Source organism: Cephus cinctus, unplaced genomic scaffold (genome assembly GCF_000341935.2).
Source record: "Cephus cinctus unplaced genomic scaffold, Ccin1 Ccin1_scaffold0696, whole genome shotgun sequence".
Lineage (NCBI taxonomy): Eukaryota > Metazoa > Arthropoda > Insecta > Hymenoptera > Cephidae > Cephus > Cephus cinctus.
In genome coordinates this window covers 842,880-859,585 of record NW_014333318.1, presented here as the reverse complement: position 1 = coordinate 859,585, position 16,706 = coordinate 842,880, and the positions used below count along the sequence as shown (strand labels likewise).

Here is a 16,706-nt window from a genome sequence, read left to right as displayed (position 1 = left end):
CTCCCTGGGACAACAACACACACGTACTCCCATAGCCACGTTTCCCTCTCGACTTTTCCTTTCTCAATATTTCCCCAGATAGCAGCAGGAGCGCCGAGCACCCGCAGAGCTCGCGTATCAGGAGCAAGCTCAGCCGCTACGAGTCCACCATCTTGAACTCCAGTATGGCGCACCGTGCGATTCCGAGAAGCCAGAAAAAAAAGGGGAAGCCGAGAGCGAAAAGGGCTCAAGTGTTAAACGGAGTCCGATAACGGATCCTCGCGTGCTCGAGAACGGCGGCCACGAGAATTCCAGCCACGTTATGGGAGCCCGATATGAATGAACGTAGTTTAGCCAGGATCAGGGGAGGGGTTCGAAAGGAGATAGGAGACGATAAGTGAAAGATACCAGAAAGCTAGTACTAGCGGTACGAGTGGAGGGGTGGGCCACCCCCACTCTGCCCTCTGCAGTACGAGGTCGTCGCGACGCTGAACGAGGCGAGGGCGACGCCAGGGGGGAGGAAGGGCGCTTTTACTTTCCTTCGAATCGATCCTTCCCCCATCCTGACTCAGCCCTTGGCCTTAGCCTAGCAGCGAATTCTTCGAGACTCCCTGTGAGACCGGATGTCCTCGTGTCTTTTAAGTATCCGGTGACACATTTTAAATTACTAATTCTGCTTATCCACGTGACTGTCCCAGTGAATTCCGTCAAGATTTTCTCTCTTTTTTCGATATTTATCCTCCTCCCCCCCCACCCTGAACGTCGCCGACAGAAAAACAAAAAACCAGCACGTGCAAGTAATTGGCCGGGTCTGCTTGCACGGGATGGGTAGGTAAATTACGTCGGAGAAGCTCGCCGGTGGCAGAACCTAAAAAGTCTGCGCAATCTGAGAGTGGTTTGTTTACATGCTCGTTATCTGATACCGGTTTATCAGCAAATTACCCGTTTAAACACACGAGGCGCACGTTGCCCGACGGTGCGAATGCGCTTTGCAGTCTCCGTACCGGATTTCATCTCGTAGCCATTCACTTGGTCCTCTCTTTATATGGCTGAAGATCATTACCCTTGAGAGGGGGTCCCCGGGGGTGGGGGTCAGCGAGGGTGAAAGAGGGAAGGTGGCGCAACCTGCCGCGAAATCCCTGCCGGCGACAATGGGGCCAATTTCCAACCCGTTTTCGGTGCAACAAGTCATTGGGCGTGCAGGAGGGGCTTCAGGATGCATTTCATCCAATCCGCGATGCACTCCCGATCACCCTTGCACACTGCAGCTCGGACTCTCCCCCCTTCCGGACCCTCCGCTCGTAACATGCACTACTCGTGTCATCGATACCGAGTCCTGCTAATCGCTCCGGAGCGAGTCGTCCGATGACTAATCAGTCATTTTTCAGTCATTTTGTAAGTAGGAAATTGAGCTAGGAGCTACAGCGTCAGGCTGATTCAAGCAAATTCTTGATTCGGGATGGAAAAATTTTCAGGCGTTCGCCACGTGTCAGTCTGGTAGCTGGAGGGGCCTGAGAGATGTGGGGAGGTGGCGGAAGGTGGTGACGTAGAGGGGGTGTGTGGAGTCTCTCCATTGTATTCCAATTTTAGCGAAACGATGCTCGACGACCAGGTGAAATTTTCAGCGGAAGTGCGAGGATGACGGAGAGAGTGAGTTTGAGGACGGTGGGAGGGCGAGGAGGAGGGAGGAGGACAGGGCGGGTGGGGAAGGTCAGCAGGCGCAGGCCTTTGTTTTCGTCTGCTTTTGGGAATTTTCGGCGGCACTCGGAGGGCTGGGGGTCGGGAGGGGGTGTCAGGTAGGTCTGGGGTGCATGCGGGTTGAACGGGTATATATATGTATATATATCGACAGGTCCCTCTAGCCTCGTCGGGTCCTTCTAGCACAGTAGACTTTCAAACCTTTACCTTTCCCTTTATCACCCTTTATCACCGTGTGACCAGCCTGCCTCTCCCTCCCAGCCCTCCTACTCCCTCTCCGCGAGCACCGCATGCACGTGTACCCAGCGATTTCGTTCGTTCACCTTTAACGAAGGTGAGTCGCCGGCTGAGCGCCAACTTGAGCCAGTGCTGGATCATTGCGCCATCTTGCCTTAGACATATTACAAAGTCATACTCGATTCGCCTTAAAAACCCTGATATAGAATCGATTTCCAAATTTTCGACAATTTTACAAAAAAAAATTTCAACCCACCGATCGACACGTAAACGTGACAAAAAAACAATAGTTTCATTGATGCCTGGTAAAATGGTAAAAAAAAAAAATGAAATCCCAGAAATGCCGTTATCCTGAAAAAAAAAGTCTGCTAATCAGAAAAAAAAAGTACTAAAAAATTTATGAAAAATATCGACCCTCCGGTACCCCGAAAATCGTCGGAGGGTAACAGAAAGCGAAAGAGGTAGGTGAGGAACCAGGAGAGTAAGTACGGCCCTGACGTAGGACCGTCGACGACGCTGGCTGCGCCGTGGAGGTTCGCGCGGCGCCAAAATCGATTTTCAAAAGGGAAAGTGATACGTATATAACAACGTATACGGAGAAACCGCGGCTTGAATAAAGGTGGCTACTGCATCGTGTCTGGGTTGGCTGGCCTGTCTCACTTACGTACATACGTGAGCGCCGGAACCGTAGAGCCCGTGTGCGTCTGGTTGCTCGACGCAGACGCAGCAGACACGTCGGTCCTCTGGAACACACGGACTCTTTCTCCCGAGTCAAGCAGTTACGCACGCATTTAGATTGATGCGTGAGTATGCGAAGACCACAGTCGCGCACTTACGTAGAAAGGAAGGTGGTACCAACCTTTAAATACGAATACGCGAGCGGTCCATGACGTCACGATTAGTACTATAGACATAATAATAATAATCGGGGTAAGGGTAACAGTCGAAATTAACATCGATATCAGCGCCACTGTCATGTATAAGTAATCCCTGCCTAAAAGCAAAGCGCCTGCCTAATCGCAGTGACTATAAGCATCGCCAGGATTCGTGGCGGTCCTTCCATCTATAGAACGAAACTGACTCGGTAATCGGTCCGACTGCAAGTTGGCTTTATTAATTATTACTCGACGACCCAAGGAGCCATTCCGCTTATAGCAGCCCCAAGGTACAGGCCGCTGCCTCGTGGTACAGGAAGTAATTTCGCGGCTGCTAACAATAAGGACCCGACCGTATCCGGTTTGGCTTGCGATACCCCCCACTAGGCGCCTTGCCTGACCACTGCGACTCTGCTCTATGGAAATATAGTATTTTTTTTTTAACAAGTAACAAGCGAATGCATCGACACTGAATTCTAGTAACCCTTTATCGTGGCCATAGATAAGATAGCTCGATAGGGGATTACGGATAAATATACGACATTAGTTACAGTCAGTTGTACCTTTTTTTTTTCCTTCTTTTGAGACAAGATTCTCCATTGCTATGAAAAAGGTGGAAGCATTTAGAAAAATTATTTTAGAAAAAAAAAAAAAAAAAAGATAGCGAGGTTTTAAGAATTATTGTTTTATACTAAATTGATGCCGGCAACAGTTTAAGGGGGTTGAAAAGAGTCAGAGAAAGGTAAGTCAGTAAGACTGTTAGTGCTGACGCGAATTAAAGTGTCAGTGTTATCGTTAAGCGAACGAAGCACGTAATCAGCGTGGAGCAGCGTTCGTTAACTGTACAGAGAGCAAGAAGCCATAGAATTGTAGAACCATAAAAAGTTGGCCCGTTAAAGTACGTTACTTACGTGAGTGAGCGCTCCTATAGTTACGTAGGAGCCACTATCGGTTTGTCCGTTCATTTAAACGAATTACTACTCGCGTCAGCCAATAACCCAATTATAATAAGCCACGATTCAGAACTCCCATCCAAGTACGAATGAATGGAGACGACGAAGGAAGCCGAATCGAGCCGAGCGCACTCGGGAAAAGCGGATGTTTTCGTATGGCGAGAAAGAAAAAAAAAAGTTATTGCGAACGTGCTATGTCGAGGTGCTCGTGCGTGCGTGACCGGAATACGGCTTTCGGTCGTCTTACCGATTGGACGTTTGTAAATTAGTATGAAATACAAGAAGAAATTCATTTATATTTCAAATCCGTATCGCTTTCCCGCCCAAACTGCCAATCCAATGAGATTGACGCGATAGAGGATCCACCAAGAGAAAAAAAAATACTTTTCTTCTACTCGAAAACAGTATTCGTAAGTTTAAATACGACGGCCGTTAGTCACTGCGTGCTTGTAGTTTCCTATCGAGATACCAAGAGTCGCCACCAGTGGCGAATTGGCGCTAGTAGTCAACGTTCAAGTAATTCGAATTACCAGCACGGAAAAGCTTCTATGCTGACTGCATATTCGCAGTTCATTCGCAGCGCGAGCGTCCGTCTACAATTGGAGAAACAATAGCAAGGAGTGTAGAAGCGGAGGAGAGGTTATTGTCATCGTGACGAGTAATCAATGACGATTCTATGACTACGTCGAGGAATGTTGGCAGCCGGCAAAACTTTTATTCCCTGATTATCGACGTCGAAATACGGAGGACGCAACAGGGCGATTTAACTTCGACTACGAGAACTCTGGTATTACGGTTAGTACAAACAATGAAAAAAGAACAAGGCTGAACCAGCTGGTTATCATCGCTCACCTCGTTCTACGATAACGCAGTTGTGTCGCTCGTTCGCTCGCTCCGTAGGTTACACAGTCACTAAGAATCAGTTAATCAGTGACTGAGTGACTCAATCAGTCCTTATGGCTCATTCTTTTTTTCGAGGATTTCCGTGAGAAGCGACCGGGACCGACTTACGGCTGCTGACTTTAATAGAGGCCGATTTTCTGTATGAATATGACCCGCGACCTGACCCTGTTAGATTAAGTCGATTGGGCGCCGGTACCGAGTCCTACGTACATACCAAAGTACAGAAAACAACACATGTATTAACTCTTGTTGTAATTGCAAGTAAAAAAATTCAATTATTTTTTTCTTTCGTCAACAATATTGAAATCTTATTTACCCGCAGAATATCTGTCATATCTTTATTCGATAATAATACCGTCTAGTTGTCCCAGATAAATTATATAATATCGACTTGGGAGTTGCGTTTGATAAAATTGCCAAGTTCAGGTCGCGTGTTCAACGTTCGTTAAGTCCTGCCACGCGAATTACTGGAACGACAGAAAGGGGGGAATACTCATGCAAAACCATTTACGAGGAGTAGTTCGTGGTTGTTCGTAAAACTTATGGAATTTTTCATGGGATTTTCTAACTTGTCTTTCTTTGCCCTCCCTCCTCCCATCCCCCTTCGCCACTCACCCCAGTCCTCCCTAGAGTACTATTCATCTGCAAAACCTCCTGCCTGCTTCTTATCGAAAAAGTCTAAGGTTACCGGGACGCGGTGCATAAGAGCGTGGAACAAGCACGTGTTTCTTACTCTGTTTATCTCTCGTTTTCCATCAATAAAAAGTGACATAATCAGCTAACTCTTCCAGTAACTCGAGAACCATCCGCTGGTGTAAGGAGGGCGCGATAGTCGCGGTCATTCTCCGTCGAGGCTATCTAGATTATGAAACTTAAGGTTGAAAGGGACGTATATAATTATGTATTTTTTTTTGTATTTTTTTTTACTAATTTTTTCTCACCCATCCCCTTTGGCGAGGAAATACTGTGATAAGAGAAGCCCACGATGCTTATCTTATCGGATCCATCAAAATAGAATCTATGCACGATCGTTAGGCTGATAATTCAAGCCTAACGAGATTCAGGAAGAATAATTTCTGTTACCACTAACTGACGTTCGCGAATTTCCAATTAATAATGGCCAATTTAATTTACCGTTGTCCACGCACTTAACTGAACGGATATGTCGAAATACGTCCAACGTTAACGAAAAACACGTCGCGAAGTCGTGGACGACTCCGGTGTTATGGATATTTCGAATTTATACGATTCATATTTCCCACGTATTTCAACCAGCCAATGGTATTCGGTCTGCCGCCGTAGGCGGCGCTACGATCGTAACACGGGAGAGCGCAACAAATTACGTAATCGGCAGAGTGACAAAGTTGTTATCGTCCAATGTAACAGTTTCGGCTTGACTGCAGCCAGTGTTCTCAAAGCCGAAGGAGAATGGCGATCGAGCCGTCGACGATTGTTTGTAGTAAAATTCTAATAGGGCTCTGGCGTAGTTAGCAAGTCCGCCGGTAGTTAGCGTCATAGCGAATAAATATTAGTTAGCTCGTACGTGGACGAAAACTTGAGAAAAACTGTTTGTCAATGCACCTACGACCTACCGTTACCAAGTTCCGTGCAACAACTATTTCTAGCATCGATAATCATCAGCCAGTAGGAAACTGGGAAAAATCGATTCATCTGTCGCAGCATAGAGGTTACGGTAGGCTATAGTGATATCCTCGTTCATAATTGAATACTTCAGAGGATACGTAAATAGATACAGTCGAATGTATCTATCTGTAATACGAAGCTAAAGTCAGTTTGACGAAGTGACAGGAAAGAAAAATTGTGCAACGGGTGTCTCACAACAATGTAGTGACAATTAAAGGACGAAGGAACATTGGCGATACGGTCGAACGACCGCGTTTGTTGGGCGTCGCGACGCTATGCGTATAAAAAAGTAGTTACAAATAGTAAGATATCACGACGACAATGACGAATTTTAGGTTAGAATTAAGGAGCACGGATCGCTTAGACTTTTCAATGTGACGAATATCGTACGGAAATGCACGTGGCGCCACTGTGCGAAAGTGATGAAAACAAAAGAAAAGAAAAAAAAAGGATGGAGTTCCGGCGCCCTTGGCCCTTTTTCGCGTCCTCATCCGAAGCGGAACAAACGCGGAGAAGTCGTTTGGCGCGAGTCCGAGGTCGAGACCTCTAACTGTTCGGAAGTTCGAGTCTCCATACAGTATGAGATATACAAAGAGAGTCACGTGTTTGATAAGCGCGGGATTAAGATTTGAATTAAAATACCAAAATACGTTTTATAGATACGATAAGGTAAATTGAGGAAAAAAAAATTTCTCTAAACAAACGAGTATTTAACGAACAGATCAAGAGAAGCAGGAAGAACGTGATAAATGGCTGCGACCTACTTAGCAATTTTCAAAGCAGAAATTATTTGAAAGGACTCGGAGGTCCCGTTAGAAAAGCATAGGCTGCTCGCCGGGACAGTTACGGAATTAATGACCTTTCCCAAATCATTGACTCTGGTGACTACCGAGAGGCAACGAGAGAGAAGGAGAGAGGGGGAACGCGTGAGAGAGAAAGAGAGGGACATATCCGGCTCAAGGACGTCCGAGCGAGTCGTACTTTTGCAAAAGGTAATTGCCGGCCTCTCTTGGGCAATCGAGGATCAGAAAGGAGTCTGGCGAGACGGCGGTCTTCTTTGCCTGTCGGAAGATATTCAGGTAGGACGCGGAGGAAGTGCCCGGACATTCCTGGATACGAGAGACAGCCAGCAAAACGGCTTCTGGCGAACTGTTTACGTAAACATTGGCTTTGGATTTAAATGAAACGCTGCGACCGTAACACCTTTCTAATGGAGGACAGAGAGTGTTACGCTCCGACAAGTTTAAGCTGTTAGGAGATATTCGCCAGGTAGTGACGATCATGACGATGCTGAGAATCCGTCTGCGAATTGAGCTGTATGAGAATTAATGACATTTTAATGGAACAACGTGACCCGTCCAAACGATTAGCTGGACACCCTTTGATTCGTAAATAAGAAAACATTGAAACAAAATGGAACGATCCGTTACGATGCAAGTAAAAATGGAATATTTGAATACAGCTCTTTCTTGGGCAGTTCGACAGCCTTATAGGCTTTAACGCGAGAACATTTTTAATGAAAAATAAAAGTAATACACCGGGTAATAAATATAAGCTGATCGTTAATTAATTATCGCTGTGACTTTAGCTCTGTGACTTTGGTAGTTATTGTATTTTGAAAAAGAAAAAAATGACATTCAAACTTCTATCCCACTCTGAGTCGTACCTCGACAAATTTTCCTTTGCAGCTAATAATTAGTTGATAATTGATAAGCACAGACAAAACTCACTTCCTACATGTATTTCTTTATTTTTCCTCTTTTCTCTATATTCTTTCCTCTCCCCTTCCGAGCCGCCCTCGATTTTACTTAGGTTAGGCAGTAACGAACAGTCAGACTAAAAAACGCCTTAGTCACCAGCGAGGCGTCTCGGCCATTCTCGCATTTATACAGGCCGTTCAGACCGGGAGAGAGAGAGAGAGAGAGGGGGGGGAGATAAAGAAAATATATAGAAGGTACCAAGCCTCGAGACGACAAGGAGACCACGTGTCCGGAATTTCGTGGCGTTCCGTTGCTTCACTGTTTTTCCAGGACGCCGAACTTTGTTCGAACGTTCGTTAAAACTTCTTTCAAATGTTTTCACTTCTAAATTTACACATAACTTATTTACACATTTATCCTCTCCCCTCACCGAGTTCCCCTGCACGAACTCCCACAGCCCAGTTTTCCTTCCTCGCTTCTTCCGCACTTCGACCCGACGCCAAAATAGTACATAAAACGAATGTCACACAATCCTTAACTGTCCTCCTATTACAGGCGTTGCTGATCGATAGTATAAAAGTTCGATAACAAAAGAGGCATTAAAGTATCGCGACGCTTATAGATCGTAGACGATGCGTGCAACTCGCGACGAAAGGAGGATCAACGTCGACGTCAATCACGAGTGCGATCAAGATGACAAGGACGATCAACAACGAGAACGATATGAACGACGACGAACTCGCGAAATGCCGGGCTGTCCGCAACGAACTGCCTGACGTCGCGGCGCGTACTGCAAATGCAAACGAGTGACTCGAGCGTGGCAGCACAGTCGCCAACGCCGTCGCCGCCGACTCTCCCGCGAATACACGTACGTGTGGACGCGCTAGCGACACATACTCGGGAAACGTAGAAAAATACTGGCTCTCGTGTGGGGACGCGTGCACGTATTTATGCGCCGCGACGCTGATCGCCACGCAGACAAAAGTGCGACACTTACTAAAAGACTCTGCCGGGAGATTCGAGAATCAAAAATAATATAAGCTTTGTTTATTAAAAAAAATTTTTTTTTTCAAATAACCTTAAAACTTGCACGTAATCTCAAGTCTAAAGTTGGTCAAAACCTGATACCTTATCACGTTCCTGGAGACACCCCAAGAAGCAGGATCATCCCTGATTCAGAATATATAAAGTGGACCCAAGCGAAGACTCGTGACGTGTGAACGTAGCAGTAATCACTAAGAAAAGGGAACGAAGCAAGTGAAAGAGCCAAGAGGTAAATTTGTGCGATGGACTGTACGCGGTCTGGGGGTTCCAGTTGGTTCGCGTTGCTGCCGCAGTTGGATCGTCATTTAGTAGATGTTTTTTTTCCCTATCTCCATTATTTTTTCGAATAACACACCATTAGCGAGCAAGTAAAGTCCGAGTGGATGAATGGTGAGTTTCGAAGGGAACGAGTGAGTCGCTCATCGCGACTAATTACAGCCACCCTTACTTGAGCATAAGGGAGGGCGCAATCGTAGTTGGTGGCCCAAGTGCTTGAATGAGGTCGCAGGTGAAGCGGGGGCCCGTTTGGGAACCTGAGGAACGTCATGAATCAGTCGAGATCATCGCGCGAGTGGATGAAGGCAGGATGGCCCGAGGATTAAAGAGGGTCATAAGGGTGCGTGGCTCAGCGTCACTGCCCTACGAGGCTCAACAGTGTCTCTTTCCCACACATATTTATTTGCTTTTGAAAATCCAATCCGAATAAAAGTGAGCGAGTCTCCCTCCCCCTCGGGCCCCCGTTTCACTCGTCCCTCCCGACTCGAAGCATTTTTCATTAGCCCCTCCGCAACCCTATCCGCGCTCATTCCACTTGGCTTCCACTCCCCCCAGCCAAGGAAATAACTGCCGATTTTTTTTCCTCCCCACAAGGCGACCACCACCCCTTTATCCGCAAATTTTTTCTAATTAATCAATACTCGAAGCGGCCGGCCAACGTGTACGCATGCAATGGGCACCTACGGTGGATTTTGTATTCTGCGATGCACGCGCACTCTGTCCTATCCCGCACGCAGACTTTCCACTTGCGTCATTGCGAATACCTAGTAGTAGGTGCACGTGGTAGCCAGCCCAGGGAGCCAGTGTCACTTTGCCCACCGGCGACACCTCCTTCTCATTTGTTCTCTCTTTCTATTTCCTGGCTTCGCTAAGCCTCACAGTCAACCAGCCACCCTCCTGCCCCCACTGGCTCGTTCTCTTTTTACGCTTCCTTTTTTTCCCGCATTAAACAAACACTCGCGACTCGAGGCCCCCGACGCGGCCCGGACACACATAGGCGTGTGTTCGATAAGAGTCACCCTTTCCATGTAATTCTTGGTAACAATCGGCGCGCGCGCATGCGCCCTGCTTTCATTCAATCGCCGAATCAAAAGGTTATTACGTTACGAGAGACCTATTTATTGCGAGACGCAATACGAGACCGAAGGGTCGGACGAAAGTATTGACATATTATTTTCGAGTGAGGTATATCACTTTTTAAAAAAAAAAAAGCAAAAGGGGTTACGTTAACGTAAAAAAGTTACTATCTCCTCCTGCATTCGGGATGGGAACAGCTGTCGAAGCAGATGCCACGTGGCCAGGTATAGAGACTGTACAGTGCCCTGAGGCGGTTTTGAGAATTTTCGGCAAATAATTTTCCAAAATGACAAAAGACGTCCAATCGTCTCTCCTATTCTCCTCTGTTCCCTGGACGTTCCCACCTCCCCGCGCCTCAACGACCTCACCAACCCACAGTGAGGCCGTCGCGTGATTCGATCGTCACGCCGCCATATGGGACGATCACGTAAATGTCGGTTATCGCGTAAAAACGTAGATAGACGAGCAGGAACGAAATTAGCACGAACGAATGAAGACGGGACGATTCCTCGATCGTCGCGATTCTTCGCGTCACGATAATAGCAAAATAAATCGATATTCCGATCCTTCCTAGGATCCGAAGGGCGATTGTGGAATCCACGCGATTCCCGAGTCGCCCCGACGGACTTGTCGATCGTCCCGCACCGAGTTCAGCACTCGGACGATCCTTCTGCCAACCGAGCGAGACTCGTGCTCACCGGCCCGTAGCTGCTCGACTGCGCATCGATCCCGTGAAATTTTTAACCGACACACAAACAATGGGGTAAAAGCCTCGTCGAGGCGGAGGGTTGCGTCGCGTTAATTCTTCTCGGATTCTCGTACTCCCGTGGCTGCCTTCTCGGGCAGGGAAGGGGATGCTGGATAATGGAGCATCGGGACGTCGCGGTAGCAGGAAGTGGAAGAAGGACGGGATGAGTAAAACCGCGTGCGGTCCTCAGCCCAATTAGCAATTTAAGGCAATAAGCGGGCGCGGCGCCCCCTTCGGCCCATCTCGGCTGAAATTATTGCAAGGGGGGAGGAACAGTCAGAATCATCCCTTGGCAGGAACTACCCTCGCACAAACATCGGGAGGGAAACGCGAAATGCATGCATCCTGCTCGAGGGTGAACTTGAGCGAGAGTGCTAGTAGCTGACTGGAGGAAGACAAGGATGGAGATGGGCGCCATGGACCACCCTCGGATGCTGGGATCCTCGAGATGAAGGAAGAGGAAGGGAGGAATGAGTGGGGTCCATGGGGGGCACCACCCCCCATTATGCTCATTCTGATCATCCTACAAAACGGGGGACTCGTCTTATGTGTGTTTCAGCCCGCGAAACGTCACTGCTAATTAACCCGAACCAATTACAAGCTGAACTAAGCGGTTTGACGGCCGCGACGAGCCTGAAGTTGCACTTGATGCCCTGCGGGAGACTCGAGGAAGTCGGACAGAGGCGGAGGGCAGGGATGGCAAGAATAGCTAATGGGGGATCAGGAAACGAAGGCGAGGGGTGCGATGTGGAGCGATGCCAAAAGAGTAAAATAAAAGAAGCGAAGGGTGCCATTGCCAGATGTTGGCAGGACTGGCAATTGGGCCGAGAGAGACGCTGGACCGTAATCTAGCCGGAGATGCTGAGGGATGCTGATGCACCCTTGATCTCAGGGTCGGGACTGTCTTATCAATGCGTACTGGTGGATATCCGAGAGGGTTTCTAATTCTACGGGGAGACAACGAGCACCGACGCCTGGCGTCGTTACGACGACGCCCTCGAGGGACGAGGTTGAAATTGAATTAGTGAATTTTACCAAGTAAGAAGAGGCCGACGTGGCCATCCTGAGAAGGCGAATCTTCTCAGGCGCAAGTGGTGGCGGCAGAATCGCCCTAGAATCGAAGCCGAAGAATACTGCCAACATTTTAAAAAAAATGTCCCTAGGACGCTTCAGTGATTTTGTTGTAACTGGCTAGGTCACGTTGATACGTGCGTACCGAGATAGAAGCAGTAGAGTCGCACATGGTGACCGTGATGAGAATCCGGGCACAGGGCCAGAGAGCCAGAGAGCGAAGATGCTCGAGTTAAGGGATCGATGGGGGTTGCAGCAGTGCGAGAGGGAGGGAGGGAGGGAGGCACAGTGAAAAAGAGAAAGAGAGGAAAAGAGAAAAAGATGGCTGGGCTAAATGGCACGGCGGTACTGAGGCCGAGGGCGAGGGTTGTCAGGAGGATAACCTTGACCCGAACGGGGATGAACGACCCTCCCGGTGCGCGTGGCGCCCTCCTTGCTCCGGCGGCCCCTCTGCCACCCCTAAGCCTACTCGGCGCTCTGCTCGACCCATCCTTCAAAGTTGGCTCGACGCCGTTCGAGCGGCGTCGCGGCGCTCCGCGTCCCACTGATTCCTTCGAGCCTGCCGTCGCACCGCTGCTATCATCCCTATTACTACACAACCCCTACGAGGGCTAGCCTCCCCTGCCCACCAGCCACCCCTATATGGTTGGACCGGCGACCAGAGGAATGCAGGAACCGTCGAAGGGGGGAGGAGGGGTGGGAGGGTGCACTTTCGCTCTCTGTACGAATTTACCAGGGTGATGATCCCTTATGAAGATTACTTCAATTTGCCACCCTTCTTTTTGCATTTCTTTTTTTAACCACGGGCCCCACCCTCTTGGATCTTTCACCCTTAAATTCACTGATCCTCAAAAGCGTCCCTTCTGCGCCGGCTGGACGCGGCCAAGTTTTTCCAAGGATCCTCCCGCCTCTTTCCTCGCAGCCTCCACCTTCTTACGTAACTCTCGAATGGACCTGACGCACTTGAGCTTTCGGGTCAGCCGAGAAGGGGCGAATGCCGACGCACGTGAGGGTCGACCTCCCGTGCACTTGCCGGCGGCTCGTTGTTCCTGGAGAAATTCGGTAGAGAAGGGCACGGGTCCATTGGAACTCCGTTCTCGCGAGGTAAACAAGTGAAATGGCCGCTGCAGCAGGTGGGAAGCGGACTCCGAAGGACCTTGACTAGTTCGAGTCCCCTCTTCCAGCCGGGCAATTAATAAATTCAAGTTTCATTTTGCGCTTGAGGTCTGACAGCGCGGAACGAGACGGAACGGGAACTCCCATTCGTGGAACAATTCAAAACTGGTTATTACGGAGGACGCGATGATAAAAAAATCTTTAGAAAACCATACCATTAAAGTTAACTCCATTCCACCCACTTCCCCATCCGCCGCCCATAATCGCGACAACCACCTTCGCTCCTAATCGGAAGATAATCGCGATTCCGAATCTAAAGAAAGAAATTGTTATCACAATAAAATTCTACCATCCAGGGTGCATCGCACTTTAATCCAAGGGGCATAATTTTCCTAGTTGGGCTTCTCTCTCTCTCTCTCTCTCTCTCTCTCTCTCTCTCTCTCTCTCTCTCTCGCTCTCTCTCGCTCTCGCTCTCTCAGACTCTCCGTAAGTCTCTTTCCAGTTTCTCGTGTTTAACCGTGTGCGGTTCATTCCGATCGGTTCGGTCGGTCCGTCGTTCCGTCGTTCCGACGTTCCGAGTGTTACGGACGAGCGAACGGATCGATTCGGCGAGACTAGTTCGGATTAAAGTCACTACAAAGACTGGATGGGATATGTTGTCTCCGGGCGTCTCCAGGCGTCCTAGACTCTGAGCTCTCAGCGTCTCTATCGCCTCCCACTTCGATCGCCGCTTCGTCCCTTTCAACTTCTTCTTCTTCCTTCTCCTTTTCCTCTTTCAAGGACGAATTGCGGTTCGCACTTACTTTACTTCTAGCTCTCCCGCCGGGGGCCAGGTCGATCCGCGAAAAGAGACCAGGTCCATGCACGACACACGCGATAGATACAATTAAAAACCGTTTAGCCGGGTCTGATGGATGATCAGGATCCATCAAAGAAGCCGCCTGGGGCAGGCTGGATTAGTTCAGGGAATACAGCTACAGCTATGTGCCAGGGGACATATTGATATGTTCGGAGTGATCGGATGAAAGGTGATGGGGGTACGTGATTGGAGGAGAGACAGATGTAGTGTGACTGTGACGTCATAATTTAGGGGATGATCACGGCCGATCTACATCTCTGTCTGAAGGTGATGTCTAAAAATGCATAGGCGCGTTTGACCTTTGGCCCATCACCTGCTTGTCTACCGATGGATGATGAGCGTTTTTGAGTTGATGACGGACCAAAGTAATTGTGCTGTGATTCAACGCCAGTTTAACGTTTGGTTAGGTTATGTCTCATGCTGAGATTCAAGCGATATCAGGGATGCTGCCAGAGATCAGTACCGGTCCTGACCTTGAAAGAGTAAAGGTAAAAGGTTGCCCCCTGGGTTGTTCTCTATACGAGTGGGACAGGTGGTCACGCCCTCTGACCTGAGATAAAAAAGTAAATCATTGCATAGCGAAGAAGCGCTGCCAGAGTAGATCATAAAGGAGTCAGGAAGGTAGGGGAGCTGGACCAGTCTGAGCGGGGAGAGGAGTCGGAGCCTCGAAGGAGTCTGCAGTCTGGAGCCAGTTGGCTTCCTGGAAACGTATACAAGACCCGCCGTTCAAATTATTTATGGCGATGTGAAATTAAGAGTTCAGTTTTCGTTTGAGAGATGCCGATTGGCCATTTAGGATCGAGAATCCATAGATGCTGCCTGCAGATTGTCTACTTGCATCTTAACCCTGGAGCCAATGCGTGTCCGCCTTGTTGGTAGAGTCGTCAGGTCGCGTGGGGATAAAAAAAATAAGAATTTTCAAAATATCGATAAAAATTTGATTACCCTTATCAACGTCGCTATTAACGATCTTCCTTGTTGCATGAGAATAACCAAGACTAACCAGTCACAGGTACTATTTTGGTCCAAGTAGGTGGTCCAGGGATGCTGCGTTCTACAGCTTCTGGCGGAATAGGAATTAGGCGAAGATCGATCAGCCGATTTCACAAGGGCGAAGACGAGCAATGAGATAACTGCCGGCAGCAGGACCGCCAGCCACTGGGAGCGCCATCACCTTCTTCCTTCCTCCCTGTCTTCTCTCCCTCTCTCTCTCTCTCTCTCTCTCTCTCTCTCTCTCTCTCTCTCTCTCTCTCTCTCTCTCCCTTTCCTTCGGTTCCCTCGCCTTCACCATCTCCTCGCCCTTCGACCGACCCGGCCTTCCCTTCCTTCGCAGAGCCAGAAAGTAATCAATACTTTGGGAAGGTGCGTGGGCGAAGCACACGGCGGCCTGCAGGCAGCCGACTCGATCGCGAATATCATGGAAAAGCGCCGTCAAGGAAGACGCCAGCCTAAACCGGCGCAGCCATCCCGGGCCACTTCCGGTCTCCGTCAGTTCATCTCAGGACCCACCATTATTTTCCCATCTCGACTCTGTCCTTTGTTCTCTTTCACTTTTTTCTTCCTTTTCATCTCTCCTTCGTTCTCCTATAGGACTCCGTCGCTCTCTATGACTCGTATAGATATACGGTCGTTACATGGAAATAATATTTTTTTTATTCCTCGGAACGAATCAAATTTAGCAAAGACGAATAATCTTGATTGCGCGAGCGAATAAGAGTAAATTATCTCACTTGGTTATTAATCGGTTCAATTAAATCTTTGAAGATCGACGCGCGATTTCTCCAGGGGCTCAATGAGAGGCGAAACGTGAGTGCGAATTCTCAAGCAGCGACGTAACTGGGATACGTGTCACGCGTGGTGTACACGTGCGTTAGCCTTTATTCCCGCGTTCGATTTCGTCGCTCCGATGGGAATTAATTAAAGGCACTCGTCGACGCCTGCGACTTATTTAGCGAAACGCCTGCCCACCGATGTCGCTACATGCGTATGCGCACCTCGCGCGCACACGTCGGTCTCCGGGTAATCGCGATCCTGGCTAAACGCGTCGCGGCGAAGGACAATGCGCTGCGTCGACTCTGGATTATAAAATTTAATTAAAATTTTCCTTCGACACTCCCCTTCATTTTTTACCCTTTTACTTTCCTTTTTTTTCCTGTATCGCTACGTTTTTTCTTTTTTTCTCTCTATAACCCATATCCGTGGAATACGGCTTCGATATTTCATTCCACAGCCGTAACTGAACGGAAACACCCTTAGGGGGTAGCTGGACGTCACGTGACTGAAATTATGAAGTTTACGAAATTTTTTTTATTTTTTTTTTAAAAGTAAATTTAACTTTTTTTTTTCTCTATTTGCAATGACTTTAACTGTTATCAGTGGGGAAATCCATATCAATGCTTTTTGGGCTGCTGCTTCCTGGGCTCAAGATTACAGTTCAGGATACGAATGATTTTTTGTAGGTTATGTTGGTCTAGACTACAGGAAAGTTTTGAGTTCGTAGAAAGTTGATAACAGGAAGAAGAAGAA

General features: G+C 48.4%; 1 protein-coding gene across 3 annotated transcripts in view; it reads right to left on the bottom strand.

The window, feature by feature from the left end:
* LOC107270093 (insulin-like growth factor 2 mRNA-binding protein 1) overlaps positions 1–16,706 on the bottom strand; it is a 65,783-nt gene that overhangs the window by 10,213 nt on the left and 38,864 nt on the right. Inside the window, exon 1 of one of the 3 annotated variants that reach the window (XM_015744777.2) lies at positions 8,420–8,839. The exons of the other annotated variants lie outside the window; for them this stretch is intronic. Coding sequence (XP_015600263.1) covers positions 8,420–8,502 — 83 coding nt within the window. The 5' untranslated portion in view covers positions 8,503–8,839. Of the gene's footprint in view, positions 1–8,419; positions 8,840–16,706 lie in introns of those variants that run through there. 3 annotated transcript variants of the gene reach the window in all.